Below are 22398 nucleotides of genomic sequence, written 5' to 3' on the forward strand. Positions count from 1 at the left end.
TAACAGGGAAATTGTAATATTTTAATATAAGTAAATGTTCAACACAGTTAAAAGTAGTCCAAGATAGCTAATTTTCTGTAGTCAGAGCAACCGTACATTTGTTTCTCTGGTTGCTCATTTCAGCAGTGTTTATAGACTTGAAACATTTGCAATAATTTGTGTTAATACTTCAGGTATTCAATCTAAATTCCAGAAAAATACTTTATAAATGGTGCTGACTTTCTGATTTAATTTGTTTTGGTGCAAATTAAGAGAAACCTGGAAAATGACTCCTTCCTGTGTTCAGTTGCTTTCATGGCTCATTTTGCTAATACCAGACTTAGCTGAGAAATGGCTATAGCATCCTGTATTTAGGCTTTCCCTTCGGTTTTAGGAGACTCTGCTTCTAGCAGTTGATCATGTAGTTTGTTCTTGCTTCAGCTTGGCCCATTTTAACTTTTAGCTTTAAAGCTTCTGTGAAGAGAAATGAGAAAACTTCTATTTTCTCATTGTCTCCTCTATCAAGTGCTTTTGCAGTTTTATTTTGGTTTTCCTTTTATTTTTTTAAATGGGACTCTTTCCAAAAACTCACTGGGTTTGGAAGGCTAAATAAAGTGAACTGGAAGAAAGACATACTTCATTCTGTCAAAATGTCTTCTTAGGATCTTAGGAGACTCAAGGTTGAGATTTTTACTCTGTGGTGGAAGGAGTTTTAGGGTCTGGTGATACCTTCAGATTCCTCAGATTTGGAAATAAGACTCATCAACCTATAAAATGTCTGCAAATTTGGAATTAATTTGAAAAATCTCTTTCAGATGGCAAAAATAACAAATAGTAATGGCTGGGATAGATGAGGAGCACACAGAGTGGTTTTTCTGCCATTTTTATTCTTCATATGTAGCAGCCCTGTTTGCCCAGAAAATAGTTAAAAGCCAAGAGAGTGAAAATTTTAGAAATGAAAAGAATAGTTAAAGTAGCACTACGTGGGTTTGTTAAAATTGTATTCCTTCTTTTGTTTCACACTAAAAAGCTGGTCTGTGGGTAATCACATGCTCTGCATCTAACTAAGCCTAAATGTTCTGTCACTGAGATACATTCATCTGCCATCAACCAGTTCCAGAGGGATCAGCCTGAATGTATGACTTGCCTTTACCAATTCAGAAAACTCTGCAAAACCGTATTAATATTGTAACTGCTGAAACATACTGTAGCTTATGTGTAATTTCTTGTCTATTTTCAGACTGTAGAACCAGAGGACAGTTTAATGCATTTTCATATCACTTTCGGGGGAGACGTTCTCTTGACTACAGTTTTCAGGAGGACAAGCCCCTGAAGAAAATGAAAATGTCCAAATCAGTAAGGTGAGACTTTTTCTTTTTTTAACAATTATAAAACCCTATTTGTTTTCAAAATGGAATGAAACTGAATGATTTCTTAGTGAGCACATGCAATTTTTTTCCAATGTCTGATTTCTCAAGTATTGATGTATTTTATTCTGACACTTCTACATATCTACTCACAATAAACCACTTTTTTTCAAGCTCAAATTTGTGTAAAACTTTTTGTGAGTAGTATAAGTATAGCACTTTTGTTCTTCCTGCAGTTTTCATTAAAAAAAACCCAGTAATGAAACATAATTTGGGAATTTGAAATGCCATATTGCTGCAGTGCCTGGCATAACTAAATTAATCTAAATTATTTCATTTCCTATTTGGAGCTTTTGGATTCTCCTGTAGAAATAGGAGGATACCAAGTGTTGATTTCAGTTGCGTAAAAATTTGTGGTAATGGTAAAGACTGCTTATGGTACCAAAATACTTCAAGCAGGAACAGAGAGCAGCAATGCTAATAATATTGTTTATAATTCCCTAATCCTCAAACTATAGCAAGGAAGTAAATCACAGTTTCAGTCACAAATTGTCAGCTGCACTGGCTCCCTGCCCTTTCATGGGAATGAAAACTTACATATGAGCTAGTGACACGAAAAAAATTCTGCTCAGAACTTCCATTTCTTCTGAAGATCCTTCATGATGAACAAATTTGAGACACTTGAATTACAGCTCTTTCTATTCAGCATGCATTCTTTCAACCAATAAAACTTTCTATTTGAGTGATGATGATGATCAAGCAGAGTCTACCCACTCTGGCAAGGAAAGCATCTAGACAGATATATAAACAGGTAAATGAATTTCAGCAAATTCAAATATTCTGGAGGTGTGATAGTACTTAAAGAAGTACCATGATTATATTCCACTTATATGAGAGGAATCTGTCCTGAAATAAAAGATCCTTTAGGTGTTTAAGATTTTAGACAAGAGAAGACAGCAGCTATGTGTAAGCTGGCTTATAGGTAATATGAAAAAGTAGGTTCCTTTAAAGTAATCCTTGAACAAGGATATTTGTCCATCTTTGCAAGTGAACTGCTAGGAAAGTTCCAAAATAGCAATTCACTTTTCAAGGATGCTAGTCCCATAATTCTAAAATTGTAAAAGGATTTAAATTAAATAAAAATGAAAGCAAGAAAAAAACCCCCACATCTAAGTACCAGCCTGTTTGACTCTGTTTCATTCCAATTAATAATTGGGAACGAAAAGTAGTACATTTACAATACTTCATTTGTAGCCTAAATAAAGCTAAACAACCTCAGTCATTGAACATTCCCATGAGTTCTCATGCTCAGTGTTGTATTTAAATTGCATTTGTGGTGAGAAGGGGATTTTTCCTCCTTTTTTTTAGCTTCTCATTTTTAATAACTTGAGCAGGTGGGGAAGATTAAATATTTTGTTATACAATAGCAGCTGGTTTACTTGAACTTTGGCATGTTATGTTGTTTAGAGTTCTTTTTCTCTGATTTAGATGAAAAACTATGGGAAACTAAGTAGCTTGAACCCCTGCCAGTAAATGCTGTTTTAATTCAAGCAGAAAGATTACAAATCCTGAGCCCTGAGATATCAGAATTTCTTTGCCAATTCATTCTTTGGGTATCCCTTAGCACTGGAGATAACATGTTAACAAAATACTAATGCCTGTAATTATTAATGGATTCAAGAATTTTCAAAAAAGTAAATGGATTCAAGGATCTTAATGTAATAAGTGACTTAAAAATTAGTGTTATCCATGCTTTTGAATGCCTGTTTTTTCAAGTGTACCAGATAATATATTGTTAGTTACAGACAATTCGGGTTTTTTTACTCTTTCTCACCAATAGATTGAATTGATTAACACAATTTAGCGTTATATATCTGTTATGAAATATCACCTGGAAAGTACTAGAAATAAAAGACTTTAGATTTTGTGTACTATAAGCAGTATTGATGTTAAGTGTTAGTTAAAAATAAGTACTTCTCATTTATTTATGAAACCAAACTTTCTCCCTTTTAAAGTCATAGTTCTTAAAATACATTTTTTGCTAACAAGCCTGTAGAGGAAGAGTCTGTGGTTCAGAATGTGAAATGTGAATTTCATATTGGAGGGAACACTTTTTAAGACTCTTTCATTTTAGTCTGCTTTCATGTTGGAGACTCAGGGGTGAATTTAAGGTGATGCCTCTATAGTGTCACTGGTTACAACTTTGTGTGTATTCCTGCACAAAATGCATAATTTTTCTAAGTATAAGAAATTCCCTGTTGCTAGTGGTATTGACAGTAATCTAGAGCTCACCTGTCCTGAATCTGTCTTCAGCACCAGCTGGTCTTAGGTGCTGTTGTGGTTCATATTCTTACATTTTTTGGTTGCTTCTCTTTTACATTTTTATGACGTGTCCTAAAATATCTAGCCAAATAAAAGTGAGTTCGATGAATATCCTGACTTGGCATTCATTTGTTGCAGTTCTGTGAAACAGAGTAAATATTTTCGCAATGCCACGTCTGCATCTAATGAAAATAGAAATGTACCTGCAGTGAATGACTTCAAAGAATTTGTTTTGGAAATGCAAAAAACTATTTCAAGCCTCAGAAATCAGGTAAGATGCTATCATGAACGAATTGTAGTCTATCATGTCTAATTGTAGATTTAATTAATAATGTTTTCCTAACATCTGTCTTACATTTTTAATATTTAGACCTCCCCTGCAGACAAAACCCACCACATAATGTTTCAAACAAAAATCAACACAGAAGATGGTGTGTTATTATTCTTTATTTCTGTGTTCTTTTGAAATCATTCTGAAATACTTTACTGCTGGACTCTCTTGACTTTTGAACCTGAAGCCTTGTGTAAGCATTGTATACTATACTAAGAATTAATCTTTCTCTAAAAAATTGTGTGTAGTGTTAATAAAATCTTTTTTACCATTTGAAACATATACAATTTGTGTAAAGCAATGATTAAAATGCAGGCTTCATAAGAAGTAATGTGCCAGACTACAGCTGTAAATAGGGTTAAGATCTAGATGACTTACAAAAGACTTTACAATGTTTGCAGGTAAACTCTATTCAACCATAGTGGAATCCTATTTTTAAAATGAACACCATACAGAAGTTAGTAAAAAATTCAAGTAAACATTTTTAATTAAGGTGTTTTTTAAAAAAAATTAAAATTTGCTTTCCAAAACATTTTTGACAGTTTAAATTTGTCTTTCTGTATATGACACATGAAGTTTTTTCCTCTTTGTATGCTCTAGCTGAATATTCCAATGGTAGGAAAGATGTATTTTCTGTTAACTTTCTTTTGAAAGACTATTTCCATATGTATTACATGTTTCTAGTCTTTTAGCATTATAAAAACTAAGTAGTGAGAAGAAAAATCCAGGCAAGTACAACAAGGATGATATAGCGAGTATTATAAGAGGAAAAACCAGAATACTTTACACAAATAAAAGCCTTTTTTGATTCAGTTGCTAACTTTTTTTAATGTTTTCAGATAAAAAGACTTGAATCACGCCTCAGTAATTCTGATTGCACAGATGAAGACGGTAAATCATATTCCAGCAATGAAACCTGGAAAAGGGACCCTTGTACTCTCTGTGAATGCAAAGTAAGTATGCAGAAATTAATTTTGAGATAGAAGTAATAATTTTGCTTCTAAAACTAGCAGTCCCAGTTTTGTGCCTGCTAATTTCTGGGTAATACTTGCAATTTTTTTTTATAGATCTTCAGTTCTTTTTTGTAGAAAATTATATTATTCAGATATTCTTGCCCTGGACATTGTTTTTCAATCCATCTGTTATACTTCTTTTTCATTTATGTATAGTTATATGGGTAAATTCAACTGCAAAGTGAGACACTTTTGAAACAATCCAACCAAATGCATAAAAATCAATAAAAGCTCATCTGACTTAGTGCTAGATTGTAATTTTCTTCTACAAGAGAGAAATTTTTAAAAAGGATGTAAAAAATATGTTAGTGCTTGGTACCCTGGTTGCACCTGAATGTTAGACAAAAGCATCCATGCTGCTTTATCAAAAATGTGGTAATACAGGGGTATGTATGTGGTAATATCCTTCTCAATGTAGGTTTATACTAAAAGAAACTCTCTGGAATTACCGTATTAGGCAGGTTCTTACACAGAATGAATGAGAATATTTTCTGCAATAACATGAGAAATGTATTTCTTGTTTGGAGCATGTAGCTGAGGATGTTTTTGTTCTGTGATTTTTCTCCTGGCACAGGTTGGTCAGATTACCTGTTTTGTAGAATCGTGCCCTCCAGCTGACTGTGAAGCGCCTGTGAAGGGTAAAGGAGATTGCTGTCCAGTCTGCTTACAACAAAATACTAATAAAAAGAAGCCATAAGTCTACTTTTTTAAGAATTTAGGGTGCATACTCCTCACATCATATCAGTGCCTGCTGATGGCAAAACCAGGTAACTGCAGTCCTAACAACAGGAAGAAACCAAGATTTACAATATTCTAATGGTGCTGCAACAGGATAACATAATGTATCGTTTTATTTTCTGCCCATGAAGGTAAATCACAATGCAAAAATTAACAAAAGGGAAAATAGCAAACAGGTCAAAGTTAACTGTGTGTTATACTTCTCAGGTTAGACAAACTCGAACTGGTGCTACTTTTAAACAACACTGTCGGGTAGTTTTAGGTACCCAAAATGACTGGGTTTAGGATTTACTCTAAAATGAACACTTTGTTTCCTATCTTTCCTTAGCAACATTAAAAGTTTACTGTCCCTTTCTAGTACCAGTCAGTCTTGATACTTAACTTTTTTGCTGTTATTTAGTAAAATGCCAGGAAAATAAAAACACAAGGTCACTGTGCCTGAAGCAATGCCATAGCCAGGCCAGGTTTCTGCAAACATCAATGCATGGAAGTTCTGTTAAATCACACTATCACTGCTGGGCCTGGGCCAGCAAGGAAATAAAGAAAGCTACTTGAAACCTTTCAACTGCCTTTCCTTAATTTAAGGAGCAAAACTAACCAAATTTTCAAAGCAAGAAAAGCGAGAATTAGTAAGGAAATATAAGTAACTGTAATTGGAAGGGAGCAAAACCAACTGAATGTGTATTATAGATGTAATTGACAGTGTTCCTTATTCTAGGGAAACATGCATGACAGAGTAGCATTTGATCTTAAAAACTAGCATAATCCTTTTTGTCAAAACATTTGTAATTGCTTGACAACATTTTTTTGTTTGTTTGTTTCATTTATTCTAAATCTTTGTAACATAACCATCCAGGTCAGCTTGAAAGCATGCTTCTCTTGATCTCAGATCAGCTCATGTAATTGTATGGCCCTGTTTTGAAAATGTGAAAAGATGTCACATGCCATTTTGTATACAAAGATTCCTACTGATTCATTGTGGATATTGTCAATAGACATATGTTCCTGATTATATTGTGGCACTGTTGAAAAAAAGAAAAATCAAAATCAAGCAGCATGATTAATTGTGGATTGACTACTTTTTCTGACAAGGTATTTGATTTTTATTTTTTTTCCAGTTTCATCTAATGACTATATATTTTTACCTCAATATTTTTAGCATTTGTGTTAAAAATGGTCCGTCAATGGACTTAATCTCCCATTTAAATGTTTAACATTATAGAGTATATGTCTACACTAGCATTTCAGAGTTGTGTACTTTTTAGGATGCCAACTGTGTATTTTTGACCAGGAATTATATTGAGTGAAGGACAACTATCATACCTCATTTTACAGCTTTTTTTTTCCTGTTTATTCAGAATTGATTATTTCCCTGGATACTTCATATGTTAAGGTTTATTCCCCTGCCCTTTATTGCTAAGTCAGGACTCTCTAGAACCAGTTCTAGTTACATGGTTCACTGACTTTGAGTGAGTTTAAGTATTCAAATCCAAGGGACACTGATTGGGGTATCAAAGAAATCTGCACAAAATTAAACCTTCATATGTTAAACATTTCAGATTATGCAAACAGACTGAGTACTTAATTATTGCATGGTAGAGCCAATACCTGTCTAATAACTAACCTAGCACAGCAATATGAAATCCACTATCATATTTTGGCACATAATTTCTCTCATTACTAACATTAATAATTTCTAATTTGATAAACTATTACCATGACACACTTTCAAACTTTGGTGTAACATTAAAGGTTACTGCAGAAACTTTGTTTCATACTATGGTAGAAGCAGTATGTACATGTGAGTGCTGTGTTAAAAGGTGTGTGGTACACATGGAATTGCAATTTATATTTTTAAGAATATTTTAATTGATTTTATATACAATGTTTTGATTTATGTAATATTCTTTGTTAATACTTCTAGAAATTTTGTGGCGAGCATGTTTGAGTATCATATGGTTCCTAAAGATTGTCATTCCTGTATTTCTTTGATACTCTGTGTTTTGTTGACTTTTCCTGAGAGTCCAAACCACATGTCTCGTCCTGTAATTCCAGCTCAGATGGAACTCCTATAGCAGAAATTCCTCAAAGAGGAAGGGTTACAGAGCTAAACCAAATATAATTTAACTGTCCAAACAGTTAAATAAGGCAGTAACACATTCAGCTGGTTACTACTTGCATTCTTTCTTTTCAATTTTATATTAAATAAACTTTCTCAAGATTTCTGCTTATAGGAGAAGAGAGTTTCCATTTTATACATTATAAAATAGTACCTTATATCTGATTGCTCCTTTTCTCCAGCCTCCAGAGTAAAGTGGGAGGTTTTCTTCGTTGTTCACTTTTTATTCATATGGTATATAAAATGGGCTTAGGAGTTTGGATATGTTTAACAAGTGTAACAAGTCTAATATTGAGTTATCTTCCACCATCCATCTGTTTATAAACCAGGAAAAACAGGTCTTTATCCACAGTCTAAAATGTAATCAGTCATGGATTGTACTAGTTCAGTTTTATTGCAGTGTCTCTAGAATCAGTGTTGATTTTAACATTTCTGAAACAGTGGCCAATGTCTAGATGACCATTTCCTCAGTATCCACTGTGAGAATATTGCTGTAATATGATGCAAATTTTACATATTTATTTTCTTTTTTAATGTTACCTAAAACAAAGTTGTCGTTGTTGTTATTTTAACCAGTAAATTTACCAAAGAACTGTTTGCACTGTATAATGAATGCTTTTCAGTTAAAATAAAATGGGCCACATTTCCAAGTAAATTTCAAGATTTCTTCTTGTACGTGTATTCTTTAGATTATTTGTTGAAATTCCAATGTAGGCTTTGATAAATTCATATTACTTATCTTAAGCAGGATTATATAATCAAGACTGTTTCTGAGAAGTAAGCAATGGTCTAACGAGTCATGTAGATTCAGTAGTTTATGTAATCTTACAACACATAGAATTAAAGTATCTACTCACTCTTTTCTTCTAGATGATTGGAAAAAGATACCATAGGCTTATGAAGGATATTTAAAATACACTTATTTCTTAGCAAAATGCATTTTTAGACTTTAGTGCTGAACTTTTTAATGGGAATACCATAACAGTTAAATACAAATACATACAAATGTATGTTCTTACATGCCTGTTCTTACAGTTCCTCATGTCTCCAAATATATCCAGTCATAACTTGCCTGCCCAAGCACTTGATTCTATATTCATTCTTTTTTTGCATCATTTCACCAATGAATAATATTCAGGTTCATGCAGTCTCAGCTCAAAATGAGTCTTCTGTGCAAAAGAGATCTTCTTTACCTCCTTTTTTCTTTTTATCCCAGGCCAGCTTTGGATTATGATGTACTAATCAGGGGATTGTTCTGAGTCATGAAAAGGCAGCATTGTCATTTAACAGCGTAGTTTAAAGCAGACTTACCAAGAATAGCAGGGTGTTGTTTTGCAATCGTCCTGGCTGCTTAGTTCATAGGACCATAGAATCAGCTGAGTTAGAAGAGACCCACAAGGATCACCGAGTCCAACTCCTGTCCCTGCATTTCCAAGAGTCACACCATGTGCCCAAGAGCATTGTCCAAATGCTTCTTGAGCTCTGTCAGGCTTGATGCTGTGACCACTGCCCTGAGGAGCCTGTTCAGCGCCCCGCCACCCTCTGGGGGAAGAACCTATTTCTGATACCCAACCCAAACCTCCCCTGACACAGCTTTGTGCCATTTCCTCAAGTCCTGTCTTTCACGACGTACTTCCTTTACTTTCTGTTTTTTCCCACTTAGCCTACCGTGGCATGTCAAGGAAACCTCTGCGCCTCCAGCATACTTCTCCTTTTCTTTTGGGCCCAATGTGTTTGCTGTCCAGCTGGCAGTGTTATGAATGGCCCTTTCACGAGGCTGAAGCATTACAGCCTGCTAACAGATGGAGCAGATTACAGATCAGATATATCTAAGTTACAAGAAGTTCTGGCTAGCTGTGTTTAGCAGAAAAGCTATGAATTGAGTATCTGTTTAGATCTGGAAATGGAACAGCAATTCCTGCAATAAAGGAATAAACTTAATTCTTGCATTTGGTAAAGATGTTTGTGTTTTTTTAATGCCTCCCTCAGTGATACAACTTTACATTCCCACAAGTCGTGTGCTGTCACTGAGTTGCCAAAACAAATCTCATTATCTACTTCTATCTTTTTGAGATGCTGTAAGTGGTTAATCTGGTGTGCAGCAATTCCAAGGATTGAAATGGCAAAGTGCTCATGTCTCTTTTCATAGAGATAAGCATATAAAAGGTGTCCAGAGGGGGAAAAATGTAGTCAGGAATTGTCCAGAGAAAAGGAAATAAACTATTTTTTTGATTTATCAGGGAGAAAAAAGGAAAGATTGATTAGGAATGTAGCAACAGATTAATTATATCAAAGCAACACATATACTAGACTGTGATAGAGATTCCTGAGGCACTGGGAAGCAATTTCACCATTTATTGAACCAGCTACTAGTGGTAGTAAGGCAGGTTTTTAGTCCCCTACCTCTGCTCTGTTCATTGCCTCTCTTGCAATGAAGATTTTTTTTTTCTGTCCTACCTACTTTCACAGCTAAAGGACTTAAATATGAGCTCAGGACTGAAGGTCAATGTATTTATTGGAGCAAATCATCAGCCTGACCCTGAATGGCAGGTCCTGGCTGGTGAACAAGGGCAACAGTAGCCTGAAAATGATGCTTCAGAGAAAGATTCAAGGTCAGACAGTCTAAAACATTTCCCAGAGGGACATATGGGGGTTCCTGTTCCTTTCCTGTACTTGGGTGACAAATTTAGCACTGTTAGTTACGGATTTCAATAACACAGATTTCACACTTCCATGGGAGACACCAAACTGAGGGCTTGCTCTTTCCTAGGTCACTCTTTGTGTAGAAAGCCATCTTCTTGCTACACCTGAGAGGTTAGTGGGACAACTTTCATATATAGAGAGCAATTCCAGTTGCTAAAGGAATACTCAAACTGTATTAATCAATGATTTTTCTCTACCTCTGGGTGAAAATCAGTTATTTAGCAACCTACATTTTTATTTAAAACTCAAATGTTGTGTCAGAATACATTTTTGATTTTTAAATTAGTCTTTGTGGAAATAGCTTTCTTGAATGGAGTACAACAGACTGGAGGCATTGTAGAAGTGGAATAAATGTTTCCTTCCATCTGAAATGCCTTGGCATGATTGCATACAGCCTTACAGGTTGCCAGGCTATTCTCTTATATTGAGATTATTTAAGTATTGCTGTGGAATTATTCGGGTTTTCTTTTATATCAACAATCCAGGCAATAACAAACAATAGGTGCCTTACATTCAGAAAAGGACAGCTGGGTTCTTGCTACAGGTAAACATTAATGTAGATTTTAAAACCTTCATGTTATGATTTTTTAATTTTTTTTTTCTTTTTCTCCCAGTGGAATACTACTGTTGTCCCAAATCCTACCTCACAAGCAATTAGTATTTTTATTTGATCTGCAGATACAGAAAGCATCACCTTACTTTTTAGAGTTCAAGGATTTACACATTGGGAGTGACAAAAAGGGGCATAGCTCCTACCATCTATTGCTTCAGATGAACAGACTTTTAAAGCCCTGAGGAGTCACTGTAGCCTTGTCTAGTAAGCTCAATTTGTCCAGAGTTTCTTGCATTAAAATACTACCTTGTGTTTGAATAGTGTCTTAAAAGGGCTTCCAGTCTTGGTGGAAAATTTAAAGTAGCACTTCTGCATCACCATAATTTAAAGTGTAGTGGGAGTTACTTACACTCACAAAAAAAATTCAGCCTGTGGTAGTTTTGTAGTCTTCTACTGAACTGCTTATCCTAACCTGTAGTTTCACTTTCGAAATAAATCATCCTTCTTTGTAATTTCAAAACGACAAGGTTTAGATGGGTGCCATTTGCAATGTAAGATGACTCTTCTTCACTAAATGACACCATGAATTAATGTTCAGCCAGATCTTAGAGCTGTTTTTACCTATGTTATAGGCCTGAATTTTTTAGTAAGAGTCACTGCCTTTATTCCACCATGAATGATTTTGCATTTAACTAGGTTACTCTTATCAGATAAACAGTCTTGAAAGTAAGCCAAATTTATCAGTAATTAGAAGGTAATTTACTTCAGGTTTCAAGTTATGTAATATGGTATAGATGTTCTGATGCAGCTACAGGTGAATCCATGTTGTAGATTCTTTGTAGCAATAATTAGCCAAGTATGAATGACCACACTTGAGAGTATAAGAAAGCAAAGGAAAAACAAATGAAGGCTGAGCTGCTGCTTCCCTTCTATGGTGAGAAGATATTCACAAACAAAAAAAAGCTGGTGATGGTCTCTGGCATTTCCTGCCCCCATATCTGCTGCTGTTTGCTTCACTCTTGATGCACTATTTAAAGGTACAAGAGCTTAAAGAGAGGCTTTGATAGAAAGCCAGGATTTACACTGTGTAGTAACACACAATGTAGGTTGTGTGTTCCTAGTGATAATCTTGTCTCTCCCTTTCAGCTTTCCTGTATTGCAGCCCTTAGTTCTTAGTTCTGTCTCTAATTTAAATTAGATTAAAACACGAATAGCCCACATTTATGAAAGAGCAGAAAAATAGAGCTGTGGAAACTGTTTATATTAGAGATTTAAACAGTTTGGTCTACATGAAGCTATAGCTGTGGTCCGGAATTTTGCATATTTTAGTGCTGGATTTGCACCACTGGAAAATAAAATGTCTTGGCCTGCAGAACAGCTGTGGTTGGCAGATGTGAGAACTTCCTAGTGCCTCTGAACTCCACCACATCTCTGGAAAATTACAAAATTACTCAGACACAGATGAAGACCTAAGTTCATTCAAGCCTCCGTGTCTCTGTTGAGACTAACAATGCAAGTCCCAGCCTTGGTGGGCTTTGTGGCATCACTTATTTACAAGCTGTTACAAAGGAGTGTGTCTCTGTTCTGTGCTGAATTACTGGCTATGATTTTACTTCTTCACTAGAAACCCTGCAAACCATCTCACCTGTCTTGTAGAAGCTTTTGCATTAGCAGTATTTAACTATGCCCACCCTAAAATCCATAATATTTATTATTTGGACTATTAGAATGTTTATGCATAGAAAAGTTGCTTACATGGTAGTTTTTAAATTTATTACTATTTTAAATAGTAATATAAGAGAGTTAGTATAGAAGAAAATGGAAATGCCACAACAATTACACATTTATTTTGTAAACCAAATCTTGAGTAGCTGACTGCTTATTACTAAGTACCAATTAGAGTGTTCATCCCAGATTTTCACAGAAAATGTCATAGTTTTACTTTGACAAATTCTTGCAAAGCAAACAAGATACTAAGTCTGGTCTGAAGCAAGCTGATGGCAATGACTGTGCCACTCATTTCAGCTGTTTTAAAATCATCTTAATTTTCCTATGGGATTATAGAAAATTTAAGTACTTAAAATTTAAGCTCTTCATAAGTTATGATCTTGGAAAAGTGTTATAGAAACTGCTTCCCTAAGTGAACCATTATTTTTCTGGTTTGTCTTTCTGTCTTCAACCAAACACATGGCCTTTCTTTCATTGTGAAAGCCGCAAAAAAATCTGTTAACAAGAGATAAGACAGGACTGGAATCTTCTCTCTGCTAAGTCAATGTGGTGATGTCATTGACACTTTATGGTCATTCCTGGGAAAGACTCTTGTTGGGCCAGGATTTCCACCCAGATAATCAAACAATATTCCTCTAGTTCTGGATTTTGTATGTTAAGAGAGAGAAGGAACTTGGTGTCTAAGATAAAAGATCAAGAAATCAGTTTCAGTAATGTCATCTATGACAGCACTGAACAGTATATTTTCATTAGGAAAAAAAATCCTATCCTCTGTAATGTCCCAGGCCTCCATCCTAATTTTTGGTTTTTTTGTTTGTTTACACAAGTGCGCAGTAAACTGAATAAACAGAGAAGTTAGTTTCAGCTCCTAAAAACAAAAGTATCTCAAGGGACACTCATGACCAATTTTCTTAGAAATCTTCCTTAATAAGATTGCCAGGTATAATATGTGACTACAATTTAAGGACAGGATTTCACTAAATGTATTCCTCTTACAGGACACAAATAAAAACCTTGGAGATGTTATCCTAGAAAATATTTAAATTTTTTTTCTAGGTTGATTTTGTTACAAAGGGTCTATCCTTGTGAGTGCTAACTACAAATGAAATTGGAATCCATTCTAAAACTAACATTTGTGGTTTGGGCAAGATATCAGGAAATCCTTCACTCTTTAGAAAATATCTTTGACCCTCCCAGCAGATTCAGAGAATTCTCCTAGACAGCTTGCCAGACTGTCAGGATGATGGCTGCTATCTGAGATCTCCGTTAGCACATTTGGGGCTTCAGTGAAGATTCCCAAGGCTTGTTACATCAGTCCTGGCACAGCACACCAAGGAAGCATGCACAGGATCATGACCTACATGAACACATTTCTCTCTTGGGCCCTGAATAAAATCTCTGGCAATCAGGCAGAAAACCCATACTTCCCTTTTGTCTCGTAAACTTGAGAGCCAATTAGTTAAATATCTCTATAGAATACATGAACTTCCAGTTGGAGGCAGGAAGGAAACTTCCACTGAAAATGGTATTCCTTTATTGCATGTATTTTCTTTTAATTACAAAATACTTGATATTTATATGACTTAGTCTTTGTGACTGTAGTGATTTCATGTATTTATTTCTAAGATGCATATGTTTCTTACACCCATCTAGTGACCTCTAGTTCACATGACTCTCTATTGCATGACACTGGTGACCCTGTACCTAAACAAGTGATCCAAAGTCCTTGCCAAAGTATTCTGTCAAAGTGCATGGATGTAAGAGAAAACCAGAATTTATTAACTCCCACAAGGGAGTTAACAGACCTTTTGCCAAGCAACCGTTGAGAAGTTTCAATATGGCAACAATTCACAATTATTTTGAAGGAAATGTTTGAAAAAATGGAAGGAAGGGGTTTTTTTGAGGTGGTTTAAATAAAATGCAATTTTGGGAGTACAAAAAGGCCATTGAGTATTGAGCTACCCTATTCAATTCCTCAAAGTGTAGAATAATTCCTGAAGTAAACTGAGGGAATTCATTTGTTCAGTCCATGGTAAAATTTACACAAAAGTGACTGCAGTATGCACAAAAATAAATATGTATGTTAAATTGTTAATTTTCAAGATTTGCAGCATATCTAAATACATCATACCTGCTTTTACTTATATGCTGATTTACTCATCATCATCTAGAAAATTCTATTCTTTGTGAAAGGAATACCACCATGAAAGAACTATCTGCAGTATTTAAAATGGGGGTTTTTAAGGGATAAGTTGCAGTTACTTTATTAATAGATTGTATATTCCTTTGATAATGACTTTAACATGACAGTACGTCATGGTTTCAACCCATCCAGCAACCAAGCCCCATCCAGCTTCTTACCCCCCCACCAATGGGTTTGGGGAGAGGGTCAGAAGGGAAAGAGCTAGGAAAAAAAGCCAGAAAACTTTTGGTCTCAACTTTATGAGTTGAGATAAAGACAGTTTAGAACGAAAAATAAAGCAAAATAAGGAATTAATTCAGTGTTTACAAAGTATAGGCAGGTGTTCAGCCATCTCCAGAAAAGCAGGGTCCCATCACATGCAATGATGTCTTGGGAAGACAAACATTCCCTCTTCTTCCTTCCTCCCTGCAGTTCATATGCTAAGCATGATGTTGTATGCTCTAGAATATCCCTCTGGTCACTCTGGGTCATCTGTCCCAGCTGTGTCTCCTCCCACCCTCCCATGCACCCCCAGCCCCCTCACCAGCATGGCAGTACAAAAAGCAGAAAAGGCCTTGCTTCTGTGCCAGCCCTGCTCAGCCACAACAAAATCATCTCTATTTTCAACCCTGTGTTCAGCACAAAGCCAAAACACACCCCCATACCAGCCATTGGGAAGAAAATTAATTCTACTCCAGCCAAAACCACTAGTTAGGAGTTTTGTTCCTAGTATCTGATATTAAAGGGCATTTTTTACATGTTTATTCACATATTGGTTGTTTTTCAGTAACCAGAGTTTCTATTATTATTATTATTATCTCTCTCTAATTCTGTTTCTTTGACCTGAAGGCAACAGAGACCTGTGTACTGAGAAGTGGAAATGAACTGTTTGGGAGTACTTTACAGTTGCATAATGTAGCCTTTTTAAAATATATATTTTTATACATGATTGAACCATAATAAAATGTTTTTTAAAAAGTAAAAGTCAGAGGTAGAATGCCCAAACTAGAATAGGAAAGCAAGAAAATGCTTTTCAACTCTACCAGTCAAGCTGTGAGTTAGCCTAAATAGTTAAATGGAATTTGGGAGGAAGTTTTACTCTTAAACACATTGGAGAGGACACTTGGCTAATGGAGCTGCTCACCTTCCTGTCTCCAGAGTTATTGCATTCTACATTGATAATATTTGACATCTTGATCGTAAAAAATATTCTGGATCAAGGCACACAGAGGGAAAAACATCTCTTAACTATTGTTTGACTACATTTGGAACAATTTATTGAAGACAGAAGATAAGATGGTTTCGTTTGGTATTCCCTCCTTATTCCCCTCAAGGGTCTCAGCTAGCTCAGCCTTTCTCAGGCCTAGGAGGATTATATCAAGAAAGACAGGATAAGGATTCAAAAGAGGCTCTCACCCTTTTTGCTGCTTTATTCCAGGTTGGTGTTCCAGGAGAGAGAGAGGGCGATCCCGGGGGACAGGGGTCTTTTCTCAGGGTCTCTGAGGGAGGGGCAAGCTGGCACACAGCCAATGGGGTCAGAAGGGGAAGGAAGGGTCAGACTACATGACAGGAGTTCCAGGGGTCCCCGAGGGAGAAGAAACCATTTCCCCAGGGGGATGTAACATTCGTTCTTGTGTTAGCTTTTGGCATGCTCAGGCAATTAATTTAAGCTCTCAATATTCAAGTCTCTCACTCTCTTGTGTAAGAAAGACATAATAATGCAGGCCTCTTAAAATCCTTTAAAATCTCTGAACCTCACTGGTGGCCTGTTGTATCTCAGAAAGAGCTTACTGCTGTTCCTTCTTATATGTTACTTCCTTTATCTGTTTATTTTTCATTTTGGTGATCTTTGCCTTTATTTTGAATGGGAGTTTGGTCTATCAAAGGAAGACAAATCTACCATGCACAACACCTCCATAAACTTTTAACCAGAGGGGGAAGCTGAGTCTTAGATAATCTGATTATGGCAGAATTTTTCCAGGTCTGGAAGTGGCTGATAATGGCCTTGCATGCCTGTCATTTCCTACCAGCTGCTCTGTAGTGGAGATTTGTAGTTCACTGTCCTTTCTTCCTTCCTCTCATGTAGATGGAGTTAGGCATGTGAAGAATTAGTGAGACCTGTGCATATCTAATTCCTGTCAGATAGCCTGTGCCCTTAAAAATAAATCCTCAAATCAATTGAACATCAATTACCCATCTGGAACTAAACTGAAGGAATAATGCCAGTTAATAACATTTGAAAACAAACATAGAACATCCCCGAATTTCACTGAATCCCAGTGAACTTGAAATCATCATCAGACAAGGAATAGACAAAATTATTGTCTCTGCTAGCAGATAGAATTAAGTATTCATCAGTTTAATTTTCTGAGATGTTGGATGAGTCCTAGATTCCATCTTTCATCAGAATGTCTGATTTTTTCAGACAATCTTCATCCTAAATTCATATGGAAAATATTGTCTTCACATCCTGTTGGCATATTTACCTTCCTTAAACTTTCCTAGGCAAGCAAGGAATCAGAAAAGACATGCATCTACTTTCTCAAAACACTGGACTTTCTGCAGCCATGCAATGTTCAGTCATGCTCATTAACAAGTTTGTTTCTTTCAAGTTCTTCATCAAGACTCCTTGATAAAGACGTAGAGATGTCCCTTTCATAAATATACCTGATGAAGGATGAGAGATGGGCTAATTTCACAGCTGAATTCAAATTCTCCTGACTGAAGACAGATGTATATCTTTATAGCATGAATTATGTTTTCATCCCCTTCCTCCACAAGGAATTTGCAGATTTAATTCTATTTAAGAAGTTCAGTTAGAGATTTCCCTGTAAAAAGTTGAGCATAGGTAGAATTAAGCAAAGTATTTCTTAGTATATCCTTACTCTCTGTTAGTCTTTGAATTCCTTATCTAGTTTGCATGGATGTTTTTACTAAAGGATTTATATGATAATCACCAGTGAACTTCTTACCCTGTGGCAAATTGTCTGAATGACCATTAACTGCTTGATCTCATAACATAAAAGTTAAATTTGCATTTCAATATACTCTTAGTAGGAAGAACAACCTTTTGTAGTTATCTAGATGCTTTTGACAGAAATTACTGTGTACAGTGGTAGACACTCAATCAATATTGTATTTCTCGTAGAAATACTATAAGAAACTATAAGTTCTACTATAATAGAACACTCTAAAGGTAGTTACTTTATGAGAAATACCACTAAAATTATGATCAGAGAAAGATGTCACGTTGGATATTAATATAATGCACAATGACAGCAAGGAAACTTAAAATGGGCTGTATGATAAAAGAATATGCTTAACAGTGAGCAACCTACACTAACCCAAAGGGACATTTTCTTTTATGTAACTGGGAAAAGACATGTTAGTGCTAATTGTCAGCTACTTGATAATACTTAATGTAAAAGTTTACAGAGACTTTTATATTTTTTAGTGCTTTAACAGTAATTTGATGGCTTATATACTCTCAGAGGAGCAATGCAGCAATGCTGTTTTGCAGGTGTAACTCATTCTGCTTGAGAGGCTGAGAACTAGGTGGTGCCTAATATTAAATGTTCATGGAATGAAGACAGAGAAAACTCACAGACTTGGGAACATCTTTATCTGAAGGCTAGGGCTGTTCTGCATGCAAGAACAGCTGATTGTAGGCCAGGGCAGGGATACAGACACGCAGCTGACTCCAAGGGATCAGGCTGATGAAGCTCTGTATGACAGTAAATGAAACAACGCCAGGCTTCATACCTGCAAATGAGTTAGAAAGAACACATTTCCATCTAATTCCAACTAACACTTTCCAAAAAGTTAGCACAAACAGGCCAATTTAAAGAATGGCAATTTTTAGATATCTAAAAACCAATGGACTAGATAATGGCCAATGCCTGGGATAACTGGCAATTATGTGAGTGCTTGAAGACTACAGATCCATGTAATTTCTACATTAGCTGACAATCCCTGTTTGGATCAAGCCCTGCTGTCACTTCTCTCATGCACCTTTCAGTTTGCCTTCTCTTCTGCATTGTCATCTTGGTTGCTTGCTCTCTTCCCCCTCCTTGTATCCTGAACTACTCCTCTTAATTCTTCTACTCCCATTGGATTTTCATCCAGGTTTGCTCGTTTCACTCCCACTTTGCATCCAGATTGGGTTTAGTTGGAAAAACCAAGCATGTCATCAAGCCCCAGCAGAGCAATTTTAAGTCTAACGTAAGTGAACCTGGTATCTGAATTATATCTATGATGTAAGGATGACAAATGTCTTACTAAATGCATTATCATCTCAATTAAATTTCCATAGCATTTCTTAAAAGGCAATAAGATGTGAAATGTAGTGCAATTCTCTACTGAACTTCACCGACAGACCTAATTCTAGGTCTGTGTAAGATGCTGAAAAAACTAGTTGGCACATGATATCATCACCAGACGCTATAGTCATCACCAGAGATATAATTTGATGTATTTCTTGTGGTTAGTTATTCCCCTTTGTATAAAAGCAATGATACATCTGTTAGGAATTGCACAAGGCCTTTGGGATTTTCAAATGCAGCTATGCAGTTTTGCAGATGTAGCTCATTGTAAATTGTTAGATAATGAAGATTTAGCTTTGGAGGGGTGAAAGGAGAGGAATGTATTCCATATTTCATTTTCTTTATATTATAACTAAATGTCCCTATATTCTAGCACACTTAGCAGAGGAGAGGCTTGAAAAACAAATATTTTATTTGGTTTATTCTTTTCAAGAAGTGCCAACTTCTCTCACACTGATCCATTTACACAGCACTTTGCCATGTAAATGTCACAATTTATATTTCAAAGATGAGATGAACTGTCTGTGGTGTAAAGAGTTGGTCTTACACAACGGCCAGCACACAGGAACAATGCAGGAAATCTGTTAGTGATGCATAAATATTTGTTATAAAATAATATTTTAATCATTGCCATTCGATCTCTGAAATGCAGAGACAAAAGATAACTTGAGTTAAACTTGATATTCTCTTGGCAATAGATGGAGATTGTTTTCTTTGAAATTTTAGCGTCACAATGAAATGAAAAAAAGTAATTTCAATGAAATATATATATCTGAAATCTAGTTTGGAAATTCCAGTGTATATGTCTTACAATTGCATTGCAACATGTAAAGAAGAAGTATATTCAGGGTGATAAAGCCTGCAAACATAGCTGGCCAGAGAGTGCTTTCTTTTAGAATACTATCTACCCAAACATTATTTTTAGGCCAGCAGCTTAGGATGTCTGGTGAGACAACTGGTCTTTACATGTGCTGCTGAAATGTGTATATCTTGGACAAAACCTCTTGTCTCCAACAAGTGTTTTTGGCTGTATATACTATGTCCTCCCTATTCACAGCAGTAGTTAAGCAGCTTACCTCATTTACCTAACACTGATGACATTTCAGGATAATTTGTAAAAATAATTCAGGCAAAACCTTGTATATCTGAATGTGGGAAAACGCTGGTCAGCCTGTAAAAGTAATTTTAAGACACTTTTTTAAAAGTAAAAAGTTTCTCCTTGACCACCTGAGAAATCCTGGATATTAAAGCACCACTACAGAGTTGCTTTAAAGGCTTATCTCTCCTGTCAATCAATATCCAGGTCCTGTGGATTGGTCTGTAACAGGAAGTCTGTAATCTTCCTGCATGCAGGAAGATTAGTTATGCACCATCTTTAAGAACCAATGGCTACATAACAGAAGCTCTATCTTGAGCCAACTTGGGAATTTCTTGTCGTGGATGCCACCACATCTGAGGCCATGAGATCATGCAGCAGGTGGAGCCTTGCAGCTTAGCAGGGTTTCCTTATCCCTGATCATATTCCTGATCCCTGCCCGAGGCTTTGCTCCAGCTACAAAGTCACTGTTGGCACATGACGTCCAACCATTCAGTCTGCTCCCAGGGCTGTGCACACAAAGTTCCTCTTCTCAGCCTAAAGACAGACAGACAGACTCCTATCTCTCAAAGAGGGGAATGGGCACTACAAAGTGTTTGGGCACATTTCATTATATTGAGGGGAAGCAAAGGAGGACTTCAGCAAATGTTATGGCTGGTGATATCTGTATATGTGAAAGAGTTTGCCGATAATTTCATGGGCGTTTGCAACAAGCTGAACATCACTCAGTCTGGAGAAGTCCATTCTTTGGGCTGCCATTTGACCTTGGCCACTTTTTCTTTTTTCAAAGATCTTTTGCTCTTAAAAGTGTAAACCTCAAGTGTGTCTTTTCTCCAGTAAAAGTATTTAAGAACTTAAATTATGAATTATACTTATTATTATACTTATGAATTTCTTCTAACTCCTCCTAAAATGGCCTAGTTTACACTGAATTGCATACAGGTTTGAGGTCTTCTCTCTTCAGTTTCAGGTTTACAGGACAGGTCTGAAAAGTACATTCACAAATACCTCATGTACCCCCAAATCAGGACACTAGGCAAGCTACTGTGTGTTGATTTTAAGCCTTGCATGCCTCCTGACATTTTTATGTCCTTGACAGAAAGCAGCAATTATACATTTACTATTTGTTTTGCAGCTGAAAAAATCAGAAATATTTTCTCTTTTATTAACCAGACCAGTTTGTGGACACCAGGGAGTCCTTATAAACCAACTTTTTTCAATATTTTACTTTCTTCCAGGTGGCTGAGGAAAATAATGCATCTGTTCCAAATCTCAGCAGACCCACACATTACAGACATTACCAGAGCCCTAAAACAAACATGTTGTGTAAGGCTGGAAATGTTTCAAGAGTTCCCACAATTATGAATGCATCTGACATTCACCTGAGAAATGTAACAGCTTGGAACAAATTATCTTTCTAAACTAGCTGGCTACACCTGCATTTCCCTCAGTGTGCAGAAGGGGTAAGAAGGCAGTGGGGCAGACAGATGGAATGAATGGTGTCCTGTACTGCTCCACAAAGGGGCAGAGGACATTCCCAGCAGCCCACGTCTATGACTGGGAACGAGGTAAGGGGTCACCAGCCCCAGGTTTTACTCTTCTCTGGTGGTTTGAGCTGCAGTATCCATTGATTTAAATTGGCAGTGATACATGAGGAGGGAGGAACTTCTCAATAACTCAAAGCAGATCCCTTCTGCCAGAATTAACTCCTTTGCTTACTTTATTGAAGCTATTTATACATGGCTTCATCAGAAAAACCTTCCTTGTGACACACTTCACAGTTTCAAGGAGTTTCTGGGAAATCTTTATAAACCCATGGATATTTTAGCTTGTTTCTACTTGGGACATAGCCAATACCACTTATGTTTTTTGTGACGGGGCATTTTAATTTTTTTAAAATGCTTTTCAACAATATTTTATCCCCATTTAAACAACAAAAAATGTT

The 22398-nt window shown here is 36.1% G+C and overlaps 1 protein-coding gene across 2 annotated transcripts in view; it reads left to right on the forward strand.

Annotated features, from left to right (window-relative positions):
* The window catches only part of PXDN (peroxidasin), an 85900-nt gene extending 77376 nt beyond the window's left edge, over window positions 1–8524 (forward strand). For both annotated transcript variants that reach the window (XM_063389279.1, XM_063389282.1), the window contains 4 exons: window positions 1220–1340; window positions 3807–3939; window positions 4839–4952; window positions 5587–8524. In XM_063389279.1, coding sequence (XP_063245349.1) covers window positions 1220–1340; window positions 3807–3939; window positions 4839–4952; window positions 5587–5709 — 491 coding nt within the window. In that variant the 3' untranslated portion in view covers window positions 5710–8524. The remainder of the gene's footprint in view (window positions 1–1219; window positions 1341–3806; window positions 3940–4838; window positions 4953–5586) is intronic.
* Window positions 8525–22398: the final 13874 nt, after the last annotated feature.

The sequence above is a fragment of the Prinia subflava genome, chromosome 2, assembly GCF_021018805.1.
Source record: "Prinia subflava isolate CZ2003 ecotype Zambia chromosome 2, Cam_Psub_1.2, whole genome shotgun sequence".
Taxonomy (NCBI): Eukaryota; Metazoa; Chordata; class Aves; order Passeriformes; family Cisticolidae; genus Prinia; species Prinia subflava.